This window comes from Stereum hirsutum (assembly GCF_000264905.1).
Source record: "Stereum hirsutum FP-91666 SS1 unplaced genomic scaffold STEHIscaffold_2, whole genome shotgun sequence".
Classification (NCBI taxonomy): Eukaryota; Fungi; Basidiomycota; class Agaricomycetes; order Russulales; family Stereaceae; genus Stereum; species Stereum hirsutum.
The window spans coordinates 3,159,206-3,181,495 of record NW_006763132.1 but is presented as its reverse complement, the minus strand read 5'-3'; the positions used below and the strand labels follow the sequence as shown (position 1 = coordinate 3,181,495).

At 49.8% G+C, this 22,290-nt stretch overlaps 7 protein-coding genes across 7 annotated transcripts; 4 read left to right on the top strand and 3 right to left on the bottom strand.

Annotated features, from left to right (window-relative positions):
- Positions 1–1,269: 1,269 nt before the first annotated feature.
- STEHIDRAFT_49329 (uncharacterized protein) lies at positions 1,270–4,466 on the top strand (the record flags this gene model as incomplete). Its single annotated transcript, XM_007299277.1, has 7 exons — positions 1,270–2,141; positions 2,195–2,391; positions 2,447–2,650; positions 2,712–2,894; positions 2,956–3,101; positions 3,163–4,238; positions 4,292–4,466. The coding sequence occupies 7 exons, from the start codon at positions 1,270–1,272 to the stop codon at positions 4,464–4,466; spliced, it is 2,853 nt and encodes a 950-aa protein (XP_007299339.1).
- A 116-nt stretch (positions 4,467–4,582) lies between these two features.
- On the bottom strand, positions 4,583–6,632 carry STEHIDRAFT_108058 (uncharacterized protein; the record flags this gene model as incomplete). The annotated part of the gene is made up of 5 exons (XM_007300160.1): positions 4,583–5,014; positions 5,075–5,254; positions 5,313–5,705; positions 5,817–6,179; positions 6,249–6,632. The coding sequence occupies 5 exons, from the start codon at positions 6,630–6,632 to the stop codon at positions 4,583–4,585; spliced, it is 1,752 nt and encodes a 583-aa protein (XP_007300222.1).
- A 1,437-nt stretch (positions 6,633–8,069) lies between these two features.
- STEHIDRAFT_153156 (uncharacterized protein) lies at positions 8,070–8,725 on the top strand (the record flags this gene model as incomplete). Its single annotated transcript, XM_007300159.1, has 2 exons — positions 8,070–8,366; positions 8,426–8,725. The coding sequence occupies 2 exons, from the start codon at positions 8,070–8,072 to the stop codon at positions 8,723–8,725; spliced, it is 597 nt and encodes a 198-aa protein (XP_007300221.1).
- An 808-nt stretch (positions 8,726–9,533) lies between these two features.
- On the top strand, positions 9,534–10,265 carry STEHIDRAFT_118549 (uncharacterized protein). The gene is made up of 4 exons (XM_007300158.1): positions 9,534–9,761; positions 9,837–10,028; positions 10,099–10,163; positions 10,234–10,265. The coding sequence occupies exons 1-2, from the start codon at positions 9,663–9,665 to the stop codon at positions 10,026–10,028; spliced, it is 291 nt and encodes a 96-aa protein (XP_007300220.1). The 5' UTR covers positions 9,534–9,662; the 3' UTR covers positions 10,099–10,163; positions 10,234–10,265.
- Positions 10,266–12,578: 2,313 nt separating this feature from the next.
- STEHIDRAFT_144769 (uncharacterized protein) lies at positions 12,579–15,489 on the top strand. Its single transcript, XM_007300157.1, has 9 exons — positions 12,579–12,724; positions 12,811–12,866; positions 12,932–13,182; positions 13,257–13,324; positions 13,399–13,506; positions 13,598–14,116; positions 14,208–14,655; positions 14,725–14,985; positions 15,052–15,489. Exons 1-9 carry the CDS (start codon positions 12,665–12,667, stop codon positions 15,351–15,353), a joined length of 2,073 nt encoding a protein of 690 aa, XP_007300219.1. The 5' UTR covers positions 12,579–12,664; the 3' UTR covers positions 15,354–15,489.
- A 2,866-nt stretch (positions 15,490–18,355) lies between these two features.
- Positions 18,356–18,728, bottom strand: STEHIDRAFT_31413 (uncharacterized protein; the record flags this gene model as incomplete). The annotated part of the gene is made up of 2 exons (XM_007299157.1): positions 18,356–18,583; positions 18,639–18,728. Coding segments are annotated over 2 exons (318 nt in total), but the record flags the coding sequence as incomplete, so codon positions are not given.
- Positions 18,729–19,941: 1,213 nt separating this feature from the next.
- On the bottom strand, positions 19,942–21,461 carry STEHIDRAFT_48557 (DUF453-domain-containing protein; the record flags this gene model as incomplete). Its single annotated transcript, XM_007299207.1, has 2 exons — positions 19,942–21,284; positions 21,386–21,461. 2 exons carry the CDS (start codon positions 21,459–21,461, stop codon positions 19,942–19,944), a joined length of 1,419 nt encoding a protein of 472 aa, XP_007299269.1.
- Between the last annotated feature and the right edge of the window lie 829 nt (positions 21,462–22,290).

Below are 22,290 nucleotides of genomic sequence, written 5' to 3'. Positions count from 1 at the left end.
GACCGAAACAAAATCAAGGTGCAATGGATTGTAAACGGAGGCGTAAAATGTGATCAGGTAGAAGCGAAGAATCAATAGCGTTATATGTAGAGGATGACTTGTTCGAGAGGGAAGCCCTATTCTGCCTGGACCATTCTCCCCAAATTCTCCCGGATAGCTGGATTGCGACTGTGTGCCATAGATGGGCAACACGATGCGTGAAGTTATCTGATCGACCTATTCATTCGAACGGCAAAGTCCGGTGCGGTTCACAGCGGCTCTCTCCCAAAACCTCGTTGCTCTCACCTCTGAAAGCCTCAAACTCGCTCGCAACATCCGAACGCTGTGACTAGAATCCTTCTGGTGAGTACTGGATCCCAACTGTCCAGTACTGCCACGCCTGCGTATCTTTTGTTCTCTGCTTTGGTGCGTGCTAATATTCCGAGCTCTTTCTTTCCGCCTTAGGCTCCTTGTGACGTACCACTACTCGTAACAGAAGGAACAACAACAAAACCCGATCACTGGATGATTCAGATCGATCAGATACTTACAGTAATAGTACTGCTGTGTATTGTCTGCTTTGACGCATACGCCACGTCTTCTCCCCCTTGTGCCACTTTAGGCTCCTTGTGCCGTATCAGTACTCAAGACCACAGCGTAAAGCTCGAGAAGGTGACGAGTGCGCATTCCGGTTGGATGGCGGGAGGGGACGAGGGTGCGACGAGAAGTTGCCGGCCGAACCTGTGCCGAAAATGTGACGCGCCTTTTCGTGGCGCGTCTTCGTCTCTTTGTGTGCTCTTCTCTGTACTTCCACCATCACGTAGAATTTGACGAAGAGGTGCCGTTTGGCACATTCTCACTTCAATTCCATAATCTTTTCGTGTACTTTGTCACCTGTAACGTGCCAGAAATCAACAAGTCAACGCGTACGCTGAGTTCGACTTGAACACCACTGAGTCTCTTGCTATAAGCTCTGCCTCGCACTGTACTGGCCTACTCTCGCTCCTCTCTTAGTACACTATGCTCGACGAGGTTGACTGTCGCTGCCGAAAGTGCCACAACCTTCCCAGTAGGCTTCGTCAGGTTAGCCGGAATCTCGCTCAAAAGCATCTCAAGAAATATGGTCTTCCACCCACCACCACACAAACTACATCACACACGACGAACACTGCAGCATCTTTATCAACAGCTACGCAACCTCAGACAACACGGACTGCTGTGCGAGAGGCCCTTGAGAATGAAGTGCCCTTGTGGGATGATGGCGGTCCTGGCGATGAAGGTGATGTGCAGATGCTTGGTGATACTCGTGCCCGCTCCATCCCTCCTCTACCCCCACCAGTGCCACAACCTCTCCAGCATCCTCTCCACGAAAACCCCCCTGCCCCAATTCCCTCACAACGAGCACGACCTACTCCCCTCGATACAACATGGACGGCTGTGTCGCTTCCGGAACAGCCGCCACATCTTCCAACCGAAGCGCCACCCATCGTAGCCCCTGCCTATACCAACGGAGAAAGTCCGTCCGTCCGTGTAGCATACTTACAGGCAGTCTACAACAGTATCGTCAAGAAACAACCTGTTGACGACGTCTCTGAGAATCTGCAAATGACCCTGGACGCCATCGAAGCCGAACGCGGTCATCCCATCTCACATCCCAAACCTGTTCGCCACCTTGCCAGCGCCAAACGTCGACTAGGTCTTGATCCTGATATATGGATCATCGAGTATGCCGCGTGTCCACGCTGCTGGAAACATCATACGCTGAAACAGATGGATGAGCTGGCCACCGCAGCCTGTAGCGTACCAGGGTGCGACGGCGTAATCTACGAAGAAGGCACGGATGGGAAAGGTAAAACTAAGCGTACAGCCAAGTTAATCATACCACAGACATCCCTAATCCAATCCCTACGCCGTATGGTTCGTCGGAAAGGCTTTCGTAAGCTTATTCGTGACAGTCGCGGTGTCGACGGCCAGCGTAATGAAGATCCGAATTTTGTGATGGAAGATATGCACGATGCGCCCCTATGGTACGATCTGTGGACGGGGATCAAGCGTGAAGTGGGCAATCTGGGTACCGTGCGCGATGTTCCAGTCAGCACAGGCAGCGAGCGAAGGTTAACGGACCATCGATTCGGACTCCATCTAACCATTAACACCGATTGGTGCGTTTGACAGTGTCCGTCGTATGCTATACACTTAACTAGCCTTCATCTAGGTTTGGAAGCCTCGATAGCCGCCCTCATTCAACGGGTCCAGTATATGTCGCGATCAACGATCTACCTCGCGATCATCGATTTCTTCAGCGAAATGTACACATCCCGGTCGTTTCGCCCGGTCCTGTCGAACCAACGGGAGAGCAGATGGTGAATTGTATGGAGCCCACCATCTGTGATGCTGCCGAACTTAAGCAGGGTACATCTATGTTTCCATATCTTTTGTATAACCCTCCTAATACTTGGATCACCAGGCATCAAAATGGAGATGTACGATGAAACTGACTCCCACATCGTCGAGGAGACCGTGTCAGCCGACATCATCATGAACGACTGTGATACACCGGCTGCACGCAAACTTTCAGGTCTCGCCGGTCATTCAGCGGACAATTGTCCCTGTCCATGGTGCAATTGCACTCTTCTCGAGGCAAACAGACCATCTGGCTACTGTATCAGTGGTATTCCATTCCCTTCTTTCTGTTTGATAGTTGCTCGGTCTCCTGACAAGTGTTTTACTAGAATTCGTCTCAAAAGATGATTATGAGTTACTGAAGTACAAGTATCGATCCCGAGGTGCTCCGCAGAACCGTCAGGACGAGATCGTTACTCGCCACGGTGTCCGATGGGCGGCATCCGACTACCTGCCTGGGTGGCGACCCGCTCGTCAGACAGCACTCGATTTCATGCATGCAGTCCTACTTGGTAAGGTTTATCCACTGTATTTCTCACGTGCTGTGTTCTCGGTGCATGCTCATTTGTATAGGGGTCGTTGCATTCCTATTCACCCGTGTTCTGTTCGCGGCTCACATGTTTTCTGGAGCTGGTGGCGCTGACTCCCCGAAAAGGCGATTCGAGAACATCATCAACTCGATACGATGGCCAACACACATCACTCGATTACCGAAAAATGTACGTTCTCTCCCATCATCAACGTCGACGTTGTGATCAAAATATGTCCAATGCTATCTAGCTTGGGGAGAACCAGTCACTCAAGAAGGCCGACGAGTGGCGGCGGCTCCTCGTAGTCACGCCCATCGTCCTCTGGTTTGCCTGGAAAGACGACAGCGGAGACATCCCAGACTCCGAGCCTCCCGTTTCGTCAAACGAGAAGATAACGACCACACACTCCCGAAACCGCAAGGCTCTTTATAGTGTCATTCTTCTTCTCTGTGTTGGTGTCCGTATGCTCTCGACGAAGAAGATCTCGATGGCCCAGGCAAACGCAGGCCAAACATTCCTCGCTCATTACTGTCAACAACTACTTCTCCTCGGTGTTACACTCACCATCAACCATCACCTTTCCATGCATTTCGCCTCGATGATCAAGGACTTTGGACCTGTATATGGCTGGTGGCTCTTCGCATTCGAGCGGTTCAACGGGATGCTTGAAAAGGTAAAGCATAACGGTCACGACGGTGGCCGTATGGAGCTCAGTATGCTTCGCTACTGGGTACAGACCCACCTTCTATATGAGCTTCTCCTCGAGCTACCAGAGAATGCTTCCCCCCAAGAGCGAGCGATGCTCGGTCGCATTATAAGCTCTGAAGCCTCTGGTCAGCGAGGAGGTATGGTCACTCAGATTGCGATCTCTCAGGCTGAAGCATCCCTGGAGAGAGTTTCGCTTCCCCGGCGTGTGCCAAGACCTGTCGCACTGCAAGGGATTATTCTTCCCGGTGCTGCTTCCGATGGACAAGATCTCTACTCACTTCTCCTCGAATACGCTCGTGCTCTTTGGCCAGATCTCAGACTCAGACGGCAGTTCGTACTCAACGAAGGGGACGGAAGACCATTCGTGCAGGATGAAGTCGCTTCTCGCTTACCTTACATTCGGAAGGACGGCTTACGATATGGGTCTACCGCGAACACTCGAACGAAATCAGACGTGCATGCATTCATTCTGCGGGATGGTCTTCGGGTCCCCATTCAGATTGAGCATCTATTTCTTCTCAAGATCCCAAACAGCGTCCATCCTCCTCATGCTTGCGCCGTTGTTCGAAGGCTTCGATGTGATGTCCAGCTACCATTCCAAGTACCTTGGTTTTTGTAGTGCGTTCTCATCAATCTCACTGATACACAATGGTTCTGACTCCCTTGCATAGTGCTTCTATTCTCGGCATTCACGTCTCTCACGCAAATTCATTCCACCCTTACGAGGTGATCTCGGCGTCAGATATTGACTGTCCACTCGCACACATCCCCATCCCCCGCTCGCCCCGTCACGGTGATCTATGGATCTCAGTCTCATTTGACCATGTATGTATCTTCACAACTTGAATAAGAACGTTAGATAGACTTAAACACAAGAGACTAATTATGTGATCTATAGAGCGGCGAAGAACCGGAAGAGGAGTTCAATGACGACGAGAACGATACATGATCCCCACGCCACTTCAACCTTGTTCGGCTTCGCTCGAGCCCACTCCACGGTTGCCGTCCTCCGCCTTTGCCACCGCCTTGCCTTTCCCTTTTATATCCTCCGTCTTCACTCTCTTCGCCGCATCGCCTCCTTCCAGCTTCTCCGCCTTGCGCTTCACCGCATCCTCCTTCTTCTCACTCGCATTCCTCGCCAACCGACTCTCAACATCCTCTGGGTTCTCTGCATCGCCCCAAGCAATACCACTGTCGGCCAACTTCGATGCGATATCCTCCTCACGGTGAGCGTTCAGCCAAATCTGATCAACCATCCAACGTCTGGTACGACCGTCCAATCCTCGGGTAACAGGTAAACTCTTCTCTTTAGGCTCACCACGCTCGCGTTGCCAGTATTGCTGACTCGGGTTCGGATCTCTACAAGCATCAAGCCCTCCGAAAAAAGTGGAGAGCTAATAGTCATCGGTGAGTGCGGTTCCAGTCAAAGCCACCTCTCTCAAGACTGCACTCACCTCTGCACTGCGGTAGGTCGGGGCACGTGAAACGAACACGTTCTGAACGCGCTCTCCATTTTGGACCTTGTCTTCATCGTCGGACATTGCTTGCAAAGTCATCGCGGTGTCATATCGCGGATGCTTGAGAGGATGGTCAGCGGGCAGAGCACCACGCTTGCTCGTACGTGTCTTCAGTTTCTGCAAAAAAGACTCGAGGTCAGTTGAGAAAGGCAGTGATAGTACAACTGATACTCACTCCCTCTGCCCGATTCCTGTAGTCGCGCTCACGTTTCGAATCCTCATCCTTTTTCCTCGCCGTTCCTCGCCACACTTTACGAAGTGAGTCAAATTTAATCTTGAAGCGCTGAATAAGATCTTCGAGGGTGATGTCTTTCAGTAGGTCCTTGGTTGCATCTCTGCCGTCACCTCCATGATTCTTTGCCCACGTCGCTAACCCCTCAATCTTCGGTACGTTGAACTGATGTGTTGCGCGCTCGTTCCAGTTCAGACGGATCTGAGGTTGATCTGCAATTCCTAGGGCATGCTTCTCCTGACTCGGATGAAAGGTATCCCAATCAGTCGGGAAGTCTTCTTTAACCGTCAGAGCGGTACGACCATGGAAGCGGGCAAAGGTGTCAGCGGTAAGTTTCTGTCAATGAAGTACAAGACCCAAGATCAGCATTCATTCCGCAATAATAGAGTCAAGTCAGTCTGCGCCATCGAAATTGAGTAAAAACAGTGAGTTGATCCCACAACACACCAGTATCTTTGTGTTTGAGGCTAATAGCTGGCTCTCACTTTTCGCTTTTCCCGTCACATCCGGTTTCTTGTCCTCTTCCTCGACGTCTCCCGCTCCCATTACCACACCTTTACCACCACCACCACCCAACTCCAACTCGCTGATCCTCTGCTGTATCATTTCCAGGACCTGATCTTTACGAGCATTCTCCACCTCCAGGGCCTGCACGCGCTTCATGAGACTGTCGTTATCGTGCTTAACGCGGTACAACTCGGTCCTCTGATCAACAACCTCAAGGCGAAGGGCTTCGGTCGGGTTACGGGCCATGGTAGGGTTCACGATAAACTGCTGTTGCGGTCCACTGTAGGGCAATGAGCGAGAAGTCTGACACATGTTTGTAAGTACATGACAGCGTTCTTTCAACGTTCCTTGGCGAGTGATGAACTGACGAACATTATTCTCGCTAGTAGAGTCCATGCTCCTCTGGAACGTAGTCTGTCCCTGCAAAGGGTGCTTGATGGACTGATTGGGTGCTGCGATGGCGGGATTATAATCGACGGGAGGTAGATAAGGGTGGGCGCGAAGAGGTTGGGCAAGCACAGGGAAATTAGTCGGAGGATTAAGAGCAGCAGGAGGAGTCAAGACACCGGGTAAGTTACTGTCCATCGCAGCCAAACCATCAGGATGGTATTGATCATGATACCATCCCTGTCGCCGCGCATCAAAAGCAGGTACCGTGTCTGGTAACAAGAAGCCAGTATTTTTGGGAGCTCCTAGACCGTTAGGGAGAGTCAAAGGTATGTCGCCGGGTCCATCGCAATGCTGGTTGATGTCCATGATCGCTGAAGGTTCGTCTAGAGCTCAGTGTGGACAAGGCGTGGGTGCTACTGCGGGTCAGGGCAGTTTTTCAAGTCGACGTTGCTCGACAACCTCCTCTTATATCCCTTCAGTTCGACGATGCGGGCGGCATATGGATCATGTCTTTCTTTACTACCTGCTAGTGTGGTGATAAATTGGTGTTGAAATTCACCCAATATGCTGTTGACAGGCTTCGGAGACCTAAGAAGATTGTTGTATCCATGTCATGACCAGTTTCTTAACTCTAAATACATCACATTGTACAGTAAACAATCAACGGTGAGCTCAGGGATCGAATGAAAGGATGTACGATCCCGGTATACATCCCAAATATATCCCGTCGTAGGGAGACCGTGGCGGGTGGCGAGAGACCTTAGGCAATGTGGCAACTTTGATATTGCAATTGACAGGGGACGTCGCCTTCTCGGCCTATCTTGGTGGTATTGAGTGGTATTCTCGTCCGGCTGCTGTCGATTTCCAGGAAAGTCAGTGGAAGTTGACGAACGGCGGTTTCTCGTCGCATTCTGGGCAAATTCCGGGCGCTTCCCGCCATCGGACTAGAATGCGCCGTCCGTCAAATTCTCGGGCATTACGCTGTGGACAGAAGGACGAACAACGGAAGCTGATTATTAGATGATTCAGATAGATCAGATGCTTACAGGAATGCTGCGCATCGTCTTTTGGTCTCTACTTTGGCGCGTGAGCCGCGTCTTCTCTCCCTTTTTCTAACTTAGGTTCTTTGTGCCGTACCAGTGCTCATAGCAGAAACGCAAACAACAGAAACCGATTAGTGGATGATTCAGACCGATCAGATGCTTACCTTAATGCTGCGCATCGTCTTTTGTTCTCAGCTTTGACGTGGGCTACGTCTTCTTTCCTTTTTTCCACGCTCAAGTTAGGGTCCTTGTGCCGTGCCAGTATTCATAACAGAAAGACGAACAATGGAAGCCGATTATTGACTAGTTCTATCGGCGACTTGAGCTCCCTGACTTGGCGACTCGATCATGACGATCCATCGCGTTGTTTACTCGTCATTCAAGCAAACCGGTGTACTATGCGGTTACATATCTCCGATCCATCTTCTCGAGGCTTCCCTGGCTAGTGACTGTTGAAGATTTAGCGCCTCATAGAATCAGCGTTGTTCCTGCCGTCGAAACGGTACTAGTGGGGTTTCCGGCGAAGGACCCTTTGTGTCTTTTTTGTTACAATCCTGTGCTTACATCATAGTTGTGATGGATCATGAGTCTATAAATCCGTCTGAAGGACTTCCAATTGCCACATCTTCTTCGTCCTCGCAAGTCCTTTGACTGGTTCACGGTGAGTATTATCATACAGATGGTGACACTCCAAGACCGAGTTATTGACAAGATATTGTTGGTGCTTCATCATTTTCAGAGAAACCTTACACATCACAACATGTCTACAAGACTTTGGAAAGATGAGGACGATAAGAAAGCTTTGGCCCATTGGGCCGCACCCGACTCTGCCGTACCCAGTAGTATCCCAGTTTATCTTTGCATAACTCGGAATACGGACATGGGCATATTGCACTGGGTTATAGCTTGGGAAGCTTTCCCCGCAAACACACTTATCAGCCCGACTACGGATGCTATAGGTTGGAAAATTCTGGAGGTGCGCAACCCTCACGAGGGTAACGACAAGGAGTTCGCCCTTCGCTTTTCGTTCAGACGAAAGGGTAGTGCGACCGTATCGGTACGTCGTTCCGCTTGATCTCTTGTCTATGTGCATTACATTCAATTCTCTATCACTAGAAATGGGATCGAGTGAACTTGGGTCACCTGGATGGTGAAACCCGCGAGGCCTTGCCATTACTTGGTCAAGCCTGGATTGACAGAGATATGAAAATCGGTGGCAACTGTGTCACTTGCGTGCGGGAAATGATCCAGTCCATGACGCGAGTTTCGGATGAACATCAACAGCACGGCAAAAGCGCATTCCCTGCCACAGTCATAGAAATCCTGGAAGAGGAGAAGAGAAAGGACTGCGAGGCAGACCCAAAGTTCGAAGAGATTCACATGATCGCTACGACCGGCCATTCTCGACTGGGCTAAGCTTTCTCCTTATCTATAGGCACTTACTCTTGCAATCCGTCGCGTGTCCAATAGTATATTGTGTGTAGCTTGGCGTCATGCCGTATATCTAAATTTCGTGCATTTAATCATTTGTTCCGTCCGGTTGCCTAGGTTGGGGAAGTGCAATTGTGGACGCGCCTTCTGTCATAATAAATACCCTGTGCAGCACTCGTGGTTACCAACGTAGTATAGGAGCGACACGCCACACTGTCTATGTATTCGCGCGTATTCACCGTTATCGTCAGAACTGTATCGCTTCTTGTGTGGCGCTCTATACTTCTTCCTTGTCGGGCGATGACTTGGACCACCTCATCAGCAAGACCGCATCTGGCTAAACCTAACTATTTCGGTCTATTCGGTCTACCGGTAGATATGAATAGATCATTTGATGGCATCTATTCCTGACAGACCTGCCTTCTGGGAGGCATGAGATAGAGCGTGTTAGAGCTCAATAGACAATTCCGTTTCTCTCATAGAGTGTTGGATAGAGCGCGAGGGCCTTCACTTATATTGACCATTTTGGCTGATTAACAAGGCTTATTTATTGTTGAAACAATCTACGTGCTAATTAAATACAAACGAGAATTCCATGCCGTGAAAGAACACCGAATTGTATCCTTAAACCCCAGCCCATTGCGACCACCCGACAAGCGACTTCTCGATAACTACAGCTGTGAGGCCTTGAAACATTCAGAATGATATACGTACAAGGCTGTTCTCAATCTCGCGGACAACGATCACCAACGGCATAGAAACGAAAGGGAAAAATGACTAGCTTATAATAAAATCAAGGTTGTCAGTTAGGAAGTTCAAGCTAGGTCCAATTCTCACCGACGTAGCCCGACTGACGGTCATACCAGCGGGCCCCTGAGGGGTAGACAAGACACATGGCCAGCGAGCTTACTCGAGCACCACGATGTCTAATTGGAATTTGTGCTTGAAGCTTGAAGCGATATTGGATATCTTACGAGCCGTGAGTGGATACGTCGGTCATGCCGGTGTCATAAAAACAAAGGTGAAGGTGACAATGCTACATGAAACGATATTATATTAGTGAAGATGATGGTAGTAAAGGTAAAGAAAAAGGAAGTACTTACTGGCGAGCTCGCCGCAAGCGGCACACCGCGGAGAAATGAACCTAGACACCATCATACATCAACATTACTGTTATGCTGTGGGTAAGAAGACACAAAGCAAGATTTGCGAGGATGGTGAGCTACGCGCGCGCGCACGGCGAAACGGTGTCCGGGACATTGCAAATAACACTGAAATTAAGATTTGATAGGTTAGCCTATGAGAAATGCAATTCTTGCCTGATATCACCACGTACAGAGAGCTGGGTATATGCTTACTAGGACATTGCTTGACCAAGGCACAATAGCAGCCATAATCCCGCAAAGGTGGCCTTTTGCAATCGCTATCGACGGACGTTACCGATTGTGTATTACATCCCTTTAAATCAGAGGAACGAGGCGGTAAGAACGTACCTACACACCAACGTCATGATCAACAAACGGCCAGACCCACGAATACCTATAGCAAGTAAGCACATGAAAGTAAGTGAAGGGGAGAAAAGAGCATACGCGACGTACGAGGTGCTCGTGAGAGGTCAATCAGACGTCACGTCGTCACGGTATTCCGACACTCGACAGGCTGTCTCTGGAGGTAGGCTGCATCGTCCAAGGACCAGAAGGAGACAAGTAACAACTGTGATAACAATATGACCGTGGCTGCGAAGAGGAGGTATCATAGAGTGTTGAAGAGAAGAGGAAGGCTAAGGGAGTGAGGTGAGGGGAGAGAGAAAGAGGCCAAGCCACCGCTGACTCCCGAGCGCTTATCAACGGGATCAACAGTATCACGTGCTGGTTTAGGGCAGGCGTCGGCTTGCAGGCATCCGTGCTCCAAACAACTTCGAACTTTGCTCTGTCTACCTTTCTCCCCGTCCCCGCACTCACATTCCGCACTCCGGTCCACCTTCGTCTACAATGTCCAACACAAAATGAGTACGCGCAATGCCTCGACGTCGACTCGCCCGGACGTCTTTCCGAATCGAGACGCGCGCACCAGTACTCAACGCAAGTGAACGCGCAGACGAAGGCGACCGGACTCTATGCACTGCCTGGCGACTGTACCTCGGAGATGCTAGATCGTCGCGAGCGCAAGGGCTACAGAAAGATAGTTGACGAGCGAGCACTGATTTTTCCAGGGATGGATGCGGAGTTGGACGCGAGTGCCATGGACATCGGTATTTGTTCTGCTGCACCGTAACATTCTCCTTTTTTGTCTATCTTTCACTCGGACTGCCTTGCCGCTGCCTCAGCACTCCCTGATTGCACGACCGGATATGTATTCATTCCCATGTGCCGACCACACCTTTTTCTGTAGACATTCAAAGCTGTGCGCTGAGTGCTTACACTGAGGGATCTGGAGAAGGGAGGTGACGGATGGCGGCGAGATTCCACGTACCAACTATATTTTCGTGCTGTTCTTTCTGCATTGATGTACGATATGTGTTCAGTGATCTGTACTTCCTGTAGAAACTTAGCAATATGGCTGGCTGCATATTTATAAGCCAGGCTGCCCATTTTTCACGAGCACAAGGACTAGCGGAGGCGCGATGATCTTCCCGCTCTACCAGAGCGCGCACTTATCTATAGCATTGTACGGGTGTAGAGCGAAAAGAACGCGTAGACCGGAATAGACCGAAAAGTTAGGTTTAGCCAGATGCGGTCTTGCTGATGCTCTGTATTACCTCTGTGACCATAAGTACCTACGGCTGTACTAGTATAAGTCTATAACACGGTGTTCATCCCTAATTTACTGCTTATCCCTTTGATGTAGGCTACGATGATAATTTCCGGTTTAAGGGATGGCGAATCGTGCACAATGTGGCACTCACTCCCCGGAACAAAAGAGTCATGTTGATCTGACCCTCAATTGACTCGTTCTCCAATGGACTACTTACTAGTACAGGCGCCATTGACTCCAACAAGAACAGACTCGTCGCGTCAACAATTGCTATCTCTTTCAATAACGAGGATGAACTTCACGGCGTTGTTCAAGTTTCGTCTGGCTCTTATTCTGAGTCTGACGCGATGACGACGTATTTTATGTGATGCCTATACCTTGTGGATTTGAACGAGATGTTGGACGATATAATCAAACAACTGTTCGTTGGAAGCTCATCGTCTCGGTCTGTTGCTCTCGTGAATGTGGCGTGATAGGAGATGGGAATTTTCCTTCCAGGGTTGACCGCTTAGCTTCGCCATATGGATGCTACCTTACTTCAGGTCGTTGATCTCTACGGTATAATTCTGCATAAGAATGCATGCGCAATTTTTCCCCATGAGTTTATATTGGACGAAAACTATCTCTTGTATGTCACTAGAATAACTTGATAGTATCTGCCTTTGTTAGAACTCCCAAAGAAGTCCTAAGCCTGGCATGGAACGACCAAACTTTAGGTCTCTTTGCGTACTAGGCCCGGGGCTCCGCCCTGCGCGAGTCTAGAGTACCGGCAGCATATTTGTTTACATCCAAAGATATCACTTCTACGACCTCTTTTCAGATTCTACTTTCTAATTGAACCAAGGTAGGGCTCGAAGGACAGGTGTTATCTAGGAAAATGCGCCTGGACAATGCAACGAGGAGACCGCGCGACGATAGATGCGTCAAAGGACTCGGAAGAAAACGGGAAGAGGGCGCGAAGGCTTGCCACGTCTGTGGCGAGCATTCAAATATTCATGACGGCATGGCCCGAGGGGCGAGACAGAGACGCGTTCATGTTCAGTCACAAGCGCGTCAAATGGTCTTGTCGTTCTCCTCTACCGCTGCAGCCTGTTCACACTCATCTCCCAACCTTTCCCCTAGATTTTACACCCACTTGTAGGATCTGTCGAACGCATATGTTTGGCCGCTATGTCGTCTGATAAGGTTATTGATTATCTGACAAAGCAAATCGTAGTGGACAAGAACGTCGTATGTGTCTTACTTTTTGGGCATTATACTTCTACAGGACTGACCCATTACTCTTTCGGTCTCTCTGATTCTGCGGCTGATAATAGGTTACATTCAGATCTCTGAGTAGAGCTCTGAGTTTGCACGTGAATGACGCTAAAAAGTGACCATTTTTTGTTATGTTTATTGTGTCCTCGATCTCACATCATCTGTGCACGCCTTTCGAAGTGAGCTCGCAAAGTATCATTCCGACACCAAAGAAGGTTCGGAAAATGCACACGCAACATATTTGATCACAGGAGTTTCACGTAAACCGCCACAACAAAGACCAGCACGAAACGAAGACGCGATGGATGTGGACGAAGAAACTAGGGATGGGAGTGGGGATGGGGAAATGGACGATGATGGCGCAGACTCGGATGAAGGAGAAGATATCGACGAGACGACAGTTATGCTTGTCGGTGAAAGCGGTCTTGAGAGTACGTTGCAATCGCCTCGTATCATGAGCGTGTATCAGGCTGATCCCGGCTGGATTCTCTTTTCCCTGCCACAGAATCCAAGGAACGTTTCTTCCGTGTCTTTTCCATTACCATGTACAGCCTGTCACCCGTACCACTGCATGTACGTCCCAGAGTCATTCATACATTACTCTTGGACTCATGCTCAAGACGTATCACTCTGTTTTTGGATCACAGACGCCGCACCTCGTCTGTGCACCTACACCTGCCCTCCGACAGACCGAGATGAAGAAAGGTGCTGAGCTCACATCTACCGTGGGCAGTATCGTAGGTTCTCACGTTAGAGTGCGTTCTTTTCTCACCACATATTTTTGACCCAATTGTTCATACGCCCGCGCATCTGTCAAATCCAAACTGACCGATCCTTTCTGTCCAGCTTCGCACCAACCTTTCCAAAAGCAAGACATTCACCTTCGGGGCCACTTCCACAGCTGGCGCCTCGTCCTCCAGACCTAAAGCACCCGCCGTGTCCAAAGCGCCCTCGCTCGCCACTCCGGCCCCCGCCAAAGACAAGAATTCAGCGTCCTCCGAAACGAAACCCACGGAGGCTTCGTCTACTAAACAGAAGCTGAAAGCTAGCGGGACAATCAATTTCGGAAAGGCTCAGCCAAAGGTGGCGGTGAAAAAGGAGGAGTCCGATGCGAACTTGAAGAATGGTAGGAAGGAGAAGGAGCAGGACAAGGCCAATGGAAAGGAGAAGGAGTTAGGGAGGGATAACAAGGACAAAACCAAAGCGAAGGAAAAGATGAGCGAGAAGGAGAAAGAGAAAGAGAAGGCGGCTGAGAAGAAAGGCGAGGGGGAGGAAACGGCGGTCGAATCATCAAAGACGAGGGGAAAGAAGGCCGAAGAGAGCGGTCTATCGAAGAAAGTCGACAAATTCCGAGAGACTCAGAAGGTAGGTCCTGATTCGTATTCTCTATATTTCTTCGTGTTCTCTCTTTCTTCACGGTACTGATGATGGCGGTTTTTCTCTCCCCATGTAACAGCGTGGCACGAAACGCAAACCCGCCATGGCTCTTTCATCCGACGAGTCCGACTCTGAGCCCTCGCCTATCGCAGACCCCGAGCCCGTCGACTCTTCTCGTCCAGCCTCGCAGGAATCGTCCCCACCACCAACTCCCAACACAAATCCTTCCTCTCCAGAGCCTCCGCCGCCCAACCAACTGATGGCCAAGGCCGCGTCAAAGTCCAGACTTAGAGCCAAAGCTGCGAAAAAGGGGCGTACGGTTATTTCTTCGGATGAGGAGGAAGAGGAAGAGGAGAAAGTCGAGGTCAGACCAATGAAGTTTGGGCCGCCGAGAGGAAAGCCGAAGCTGAAGGTTGAACCTCCGAAAATGAACGGGAACGGGAAAGGGAAAGGAAGGAAGAGAGCTATCGTCGAGTCTGATGAGGAGGACGACGAGGAGTTGAAGGCCTTGATGGATGTCGATGACGGTAAATGACGTCCGTCTCCTTCGCTACCGTGGACGGTACTAACCCTTATACCATGTTTTATGGATCTAGACCAAGTGATTAAAGCCTCTCGCCCCTCCATCAAGTCCAAGAGCGAGGAAGACGACTTTAATATGGACGACGACGCCTCTACCGCTGATCAAGACACCGTAGCCGCTGACGAGTTCAACGATGAAGATGACGACGATCCCGCACCGAAGCCCAAAGCCAAACCGAAGAAAGTGAAGAAGGTCGTTCCTGTCGGTAGAAACGGGCTAAAGAAGAGAAGGGTCATGAAGAGCAGAACAGACTTTGATGCTAAGGGCTATATGGGTGCGCTCTTGCTATCGCTCTTCAAGCTACCTTCACTCCATCGACTGACGATCTTGCCTATCTTAGTGACGGAAGACTATTCTTCATATGAATCCGTGGACGAAGAAGAACCTGAAGCTCCAAAAGCCAAGGCGAAGGCTACCAAGAAGAAGGCCACCACTGTGAAGAAAAGTGACTCCGACGAGGAATCGCAGGAGAAAGAGAAACCGGCGGCGGCGAAGTCCAAAGTGAAGCCTGGAATCAAACCGTCTGCCTCGGGTCGTGCGCTCGATCCAGCGAAATCGAAAGGTAAGGCAAGCGCGGCGAAGGTTGGTGGGCAGGGGTCGATCATGGGATTCTTTGGGCCTCAGCCAGGAAAGAAAAAGTGAGGTGATCGTATCCAATGTGGTCCCACGATAAAGATCGTGCCTTTGTGTATGCTTCCTTTGTGTATTTTCTTCTTCACGGCCTGTACGTCTAGGTTTGTTCTCCTTTTGTTGCCAATATGACTACGCTTGAGATGGCTTTCCTTTGCGCCGTGGGCCACACAACGTGAACGACGACCCCGCGTCTACGTATGTCGACGTTTATATTTCTTTCCATTTCTTTGCTTGTCCTCTCTCTGGTTTGTATCGACGTATACCTAGAGCCTCTGGCCTTGAGAGACGAATACAAAATCGTGCGCTGTATTGGACGCGTCTAGCCATGAAACGACGTAAAGCAACGAAGGAGATTACCCTTTAATACCCGCCGATATTCTCGTCTACTCTCACACATGAGTCTTCCTTCGCTCTTTTGGGCGCCCCATTCAGGTCGTCTAATGTCTTGACAGACCTGTCTCGAACTGAGCTTGCATTCATCGTCGAAACACTGAGAAATGAAGGATACTGATGAAGCATGCTTAATTTCGGTGGGATTTTTTCGGATTTCCATTAGGTGATGAAGAGATTGTTTAGAGCGTGATTCGTTGTGGGAGGCGAAGGTGTTGCCAACGTGAGGCGATAAAAAATAGGCATGTTCCTCTGGATCAATAGGTCACTTTCCTTCTCAATGGAGTTCGATGATTGTGGGTTGAAATCAACTGATGTAAGCAAGGAAGAGTTAAGTCGTTGTTCTTGTTGACTCTGCCGATGAAGATCCGAAGGTTATCGAGCCACCATATATACCCGACCGACCACGATACTATCACTTCTATACAAGAGTTGAGTCATCTGGAAGGCTACTAAAGTCGGTGGATGACGCAAAGTCCGATACACTTTGGAGTTGAATAATTGCGGGTCCATTCGAGCAATCTATCATAGTTAAGTGGAAGACATCAAAGAGCATATCAGCTCATGGTCCATGGGCCAAACCCCAATAAAAACATAGACGTACCGATGGTGTTTCGATAAAGAAGATGAAACGCTCCGAGCACTTCACGGCGAGCTTCCACGGAGTGGGCTTCCTGAACCTGGAAAGGGCCCGTAGTGTTCAAACGTATAGATACCCTGCCTATCTCAGCGTCTGTGAGGTGTATCGCGGGTGCACGCTCCTGTATCAGGTCCATAGATTTCAATATGAAGGGCGCGAATAGGCATATGGATGATGGTGTGGTACTGCAACCATTCATGGAGGAGAAGACTGTACTCCCATCATTACATTCGCATCCGAATCCGCAAGGGTTATCCTCTATCCGCATCAAAAACTCCACCAGATCTATAGTGGAGCTCAAAAGCATGCGCCAAATGGCCTCCTGCCCAAGCTCCTGGACGTGTACGATGGACATTTCGGTGAAAGCGTCTTTCGTTTCGTCCAACAGGAATTTGAGCCAGTGGCCTCTAGTGGCCGTTCTTGAGGATTCAATTCGGGTAGCGTCGCAAAGATGATGCTTGAGCATTACGTCTATGCTCTGCACCAGCTGAGAGAGCGTGATACCGTGCTTCCAGCAGATGAACCAACGGACAAGCGATTTCAGGGAGGGATGAATGGTCTCGAATGTACGGAAACCTAGCGATAGTATCGCTATGGTACCGGTCGATATGCGGGAGTTGGCTTCATATACATTGAGAACCTGGCTTATGGCCTGCAATGTCGCCGCGCGATGCGAGGTCATGATGTCGTGCACCGCGTCGTCCATACAACTTTCGGTAGACATCATGGTATCTTCAATCCAATTCCGAAGCACATTGGATGCAAAATTGAGGGCTGAATAGCAATTATCCGCCAGATGAGAGCCGCGGCCGAGTTGAGGCTGTAGCAGAATACCTAAGACGGGCGATTGAGAAACAATTTCATCTCCGATTCTTCGGTCGATGGGACCGTTGCCTAATCTGCGGATGGCACAGTAGAGAACGTGGCAAATTGCTTTTGTAAACGGGCTATTCCACAAGTTGTGCGATATGCAAGCTCCGGAGATGCTGTAGGAAGAGCGTTCGGCAGCAGATTGGAGTGCACCAACGTAGTCGGGATATTCGTCAACTGAAGAGTCGAGCCTAGTCAGCTAATCTGTCTGTCAAATTCTGATGAGTAGGTACTCGCCTCGACTCCAATCAACTCTACAGACAGCCGTGGCTGCTGTCAGATTGCAGCGAATACTGGCTTCCGATGACAATAAAAACATGATTGACTGTAGTTCGAGGGTTGTGGGTACAGGGAAATCGGAGCCATGATGGTGTCCGGCTGTCAAGAGAGAGACAAAAGCCGCTCCTGCTTGATCCAGGATGTCGTCATCGTGTGTGTGATAGAGAATAGTGTGAAAAACATCATGTTCAGGATCGGTGAGGATGAGGTTGTTGTAATAAGAGTCCTGTGAAAGATCACGGGGAAGTGATGGGGGAAGTAAAGAGTCCTCAACTCGCACGTCGAGATACGGGACTCGAGTGGGGCTGGTTCTCCGTTGAAAGAAGGCCAGTAACGAGAGGCTGGACCTGAACGGAGTTGTGATAGATTTCGACAGAAGCGCAATGATGGTATGCACGTGCACCATGATAATTCGAGAGGAGGCTGATTGAAATGGAGATTCGGCGTTATACCTGAGACCATGCAGGACGGTCCATATCATGTAAATTCCTGCGATCGTGGCACATAACGATGAGAGGATGCTGGCGACAAATAGTAGCGTGATCGGCGCAGACAACGGAGTCGAGCTGGATATGAGTTGGTCTAATAGGCTGACGACAAGCAGGAGAACGGGGAGGGCCATAAATTCAGGCAAGCCTTCGATCACCGGCGCTAGGAGATGATTGACCTGTTCCCAGCGACGATGCAGTTCTGCCAATTTCTTGTGTGCCTGCCGTTGACTAGATCGAGTTATCGTCGCCACATAACCGCGAGTCGTGACTGCGAGGACAGCTATGGTAACCTGTTGTGAGTGCAGAATGTGAGACGTTTGCATTATGATGGTTTAGAGATAACTTACACTCATAATGAGAGATAAAGACAAGTAGAAATTGGCACGAACGACGCTCGCACTGGGAATAAATGGAAGTGAGGTGGAAAGATTGAGTGTATCAGCCTTTTCGTCATTGAGAGCGATCAGAATGGCTGTCAGTAATTCATTTGTCCGGTTCTGGGGGTTTGGCGACAAGCCGTTAAGCGATTGAATGTAGAAAGCTGTGACAATCGCAGAGAAAAGAGCGACCTAGTAGCATGCATAAAATCAGTGAAAGGTAGCTTCATTCCCGTAGTATACTCACAAAGATTAGCAGGGTATCGAGAGAACCGCGCCACCTGTCTATGACAGGTTGGACGTTGCTTGCATGGGAACGCAACAACGCACTCCATGCACTTGCGCTTGTCGCAGAAACCTGTGGCAACGGTTTCCGCGAGACTTCCTCTATTACAAGATATGAAGGCCACATAAAATTTTGACTCCATTGTAGCTCAAAGACGAACGTACCAGTGGCCATCTGGCGATTATCTATCCTGCGTAAGACATCGAGGACGTCCTGTAGTACTTGATCTAGACGGCGATGCGAGCTGAGGACGAGGTTTATCGAGAGGTTGACTTTTACTCTCACTCACTTGAAGAACCGCTAATTGAATCGGCGGCGATAGCTTGTTTTAAAAGAGAGTTATTCTCTCGCTGTAGTGCGTTGCCCTCTTCTTGAAGAACACTGTTCTTGTGTAGTAGATGGACGAATACGGCCAGTTCTGATGACCTGGATACGGTAAATATTAGTGTGGACTTGTTTGATCACTGCGATTGTAGCACAAATACCTACATGACGTCGCTACAGATCAATATGTCAAGTCTTGGTCCCGGGGGAGAGAACGAAGAAGCGAAGCGACTTATATGCCAGACTGAAGCACAGCTCGAGATCACAGAACGCACCAGATCATTGTTCGAATCTGTCAACGCCGCAACGATCCTCTGTGAATCCTCCTTGGGACGTGTAGAGTGCGGTAGGATATTCGAGGTAAGTACTTATCGTAAGACCAACGTATCACGCCGAGCTAGCTCACGAGGCCCAAAGCGATAGCCACTTCGACAAAAACTCAGGACGAGAGTGTTGAAACTCCTTTCGAATAGGTTATATGGCGCCCCTTGATCAACGTGTTAGAATCAAAATTGTTCGCCTGTCGACGTGATGGCCATAAATAGTCATATAGCACCTGACATCACTGGTGGTAACCCACACAGAACGAAGGGCATTGCCTGAAATAGAGTCAGAGAACCCGAACCATGAGCACTGTGTCGTGCAGGAGATGCCAGACTTGTAGCTGTCCATATTTCGATGAAGGCACGATAGCCACATAGCTGTCCATAGTTCGATAGAGGCACGATAGCCACACTCATCATGTCGCTCAAATAAGAGCAGTGTCAATTGGCATGCTGACGTAGACAACTGTGACGTAGCTGCGAGGTTATACACGGGGGAAATGCTCGAAACACTCACACCCAGACATATTATCAGACACGGCGGGATACTGTAACAGACACATTAAGAGTAACGACGCAGTGTATTCGGAATAAATAACTCACCAGGGTCCCGAATGTCACCACCAAACGACTCCTCTCATCAACCTCCTCCCTGTCCGCACAACTTTCGCACTCCTCACGTCACCACTCTCATCAAACTCAGCTCCGACATCTACCGTACCTCCCGGGTGTTTCAGCGTCACCAACTTCGAGCCTTTCTTCTTGATCGTTCTCCGTCCTTCGGATACGGCCTTATGAGCATTGGTCCCAGGTATACGTACAGCAACGCCTAGACAAAGTCCCACCGTCATCGGGACAGCCTTATGCGGTACACCCATGGACAAAGCGCGGACTTCAAGGTCCACATCGTCCAAAGCGGGAGGGAGGCTGATGATGGCAATCTTTGGTTGCGCCTGAGCAGATGGATCCAAGCCCATACGTTCCGCGCCGGCCTTTCTGATCCATTCCAGCAAACCCATAAGTTCACCGCTGCTGAAATCCAACGGTATCACACTAGATTCAGCACCGCTGGCAGCGGCTGATTGCGCAGAACCTGTTATCTGGCACAGTGTATCGCGGACCGCAGACTCACTGACGAAGACCGTCGGATTCGTCGCATCAATCAAAGACACCTCCACCTTCACATTGACGGCCTGATTCGAATGGAAGGCCAAGGTCGGCGGTTGAAAATGTGATGGAAGCGCAAGAAAGTCCAATGGACCGCCTGTAGGAAGCAGTTTCCCCGTCCTTGCTCCTCCGGGGTTCACGAAATCCAGGATGATCTGGGATGCCATACCGGATACGCCGGCAACGCTTGCTTCCTCCATATCTAGCACCGGCACCCATCGTCGCCCGTCCTTGCTAGCTCGCTCCCTCGATATCGAGTCCGATCCGTATTCCACCTGCTCGATGGGAAAAGTATTGTCGATTCTCTTGTTCGTGTTCGTGTTCCATGCCCGTACCGTACCTCTCGCCATCTCACCATCCACATCCGTTGGGGCCGAAGTGGATATGCGAGGTACGCACATGCCCTCGTCCACTGCAAAGACGCCAATCATGCTCGACAGATTGCCACAATTTCCCGAGTAATCGACTACGCTGTCTTTGATGCCGACTTGCACGAACGTATACTCGACGTCTACGGTCGCATCATCAGAGGAAGGATATTTGGCGTGGTGGGCAGAGGAGAAGTTGTGGGGAGAGATAGCTCCGATGTCAGGCGAATTCGTAGCTGCCGTTGGAGGGGTGTTGGATGTGGTTGGTGGTCCAACGACGCATATTTTCGAAAGCGACGAGACTCCGCCTCCCATCCCGTTCAACTGCCGTCCATATTCGAGATCTGGTGAGCCCATGATCCCCAAAAAGATGCGAGGCCATTCAGCACGATCGATGGGGAGATCAGCTCTGTTGATATAAATGCCTATAAGAAAACCGTGAACGGCGACAAGGTATGGTCAGTTTCTATTGCAGCAAAGATTTTGGAAGCCTCTGAGCAGGAAAATATACAAGCGACGTATATACCTTTCGATGTTCCGCCACGCATGAAGGTCGCCGGAAGCGGATTTCGTGTTTCCTTCAAGGTCCTCGTTCCAAACATACGGCTCCGGATCTGTGGCCGCATTGCATACACACATATGTTTAGAAAATGAAAGTTCCTAGCATGCAAATTATCTGAAGGACTACTGACGTGCGGTGAAACTGCCGGTAGCATGCGAGTGGTCGCAGTTGAAGTGTACGGCAAGATCATATTGCGTGGGCTGCCCGGTGATAAGAAACAAAAGTATCGGTATGGTGAGAGAAGTATAGCCATCAATCATATTACCTATGAAAATAGGGTTTCATTGAGCCTTGCAGCCAAGCACAGGTCACTGCGTCGGGAGCGAAAGTAACAGCGGCCGGCTGAGTACTTTCAACCTTGTCGACTGCATCCAAACTTGTTTGACTACCCGGCAACACGATGAAAATACTACACGCTCATACCTTGCAAGGACCCTAGACAATATTGAGCATCCTAAAAACCCTCTGATCATTGGTTACTTACGAAGAGTCCACACAAGAAAGCCAGCAAGATTATTGGTAACGGGAGAGAGTTGCGCTCAACCGTGCCACATGGACAAGGTTACGGTAACTGCCGAGGTCCTGATCATGTCGCCACACAACACAAAGCAGTGTGGCCCATGCAAGCTCCACCCGAAAATTCGGTATTTCACGGTTGGATAAGGATCCTATACGCAAAGGTCGTAAGACAAGATTTCTATGAAGAATGTCTCAATGTATCGCGACATTCAGTACCGTCCAGGAATCGCCGCTACGTTCGACAAGTTCGCTCCTCTGGCGGCCTCTTCATCGGGATGAATGAAACCGCCATACCCTTATCATGCACGAAGATATGATCAAAAATTGAAATGGATAACACATCCAGTGCA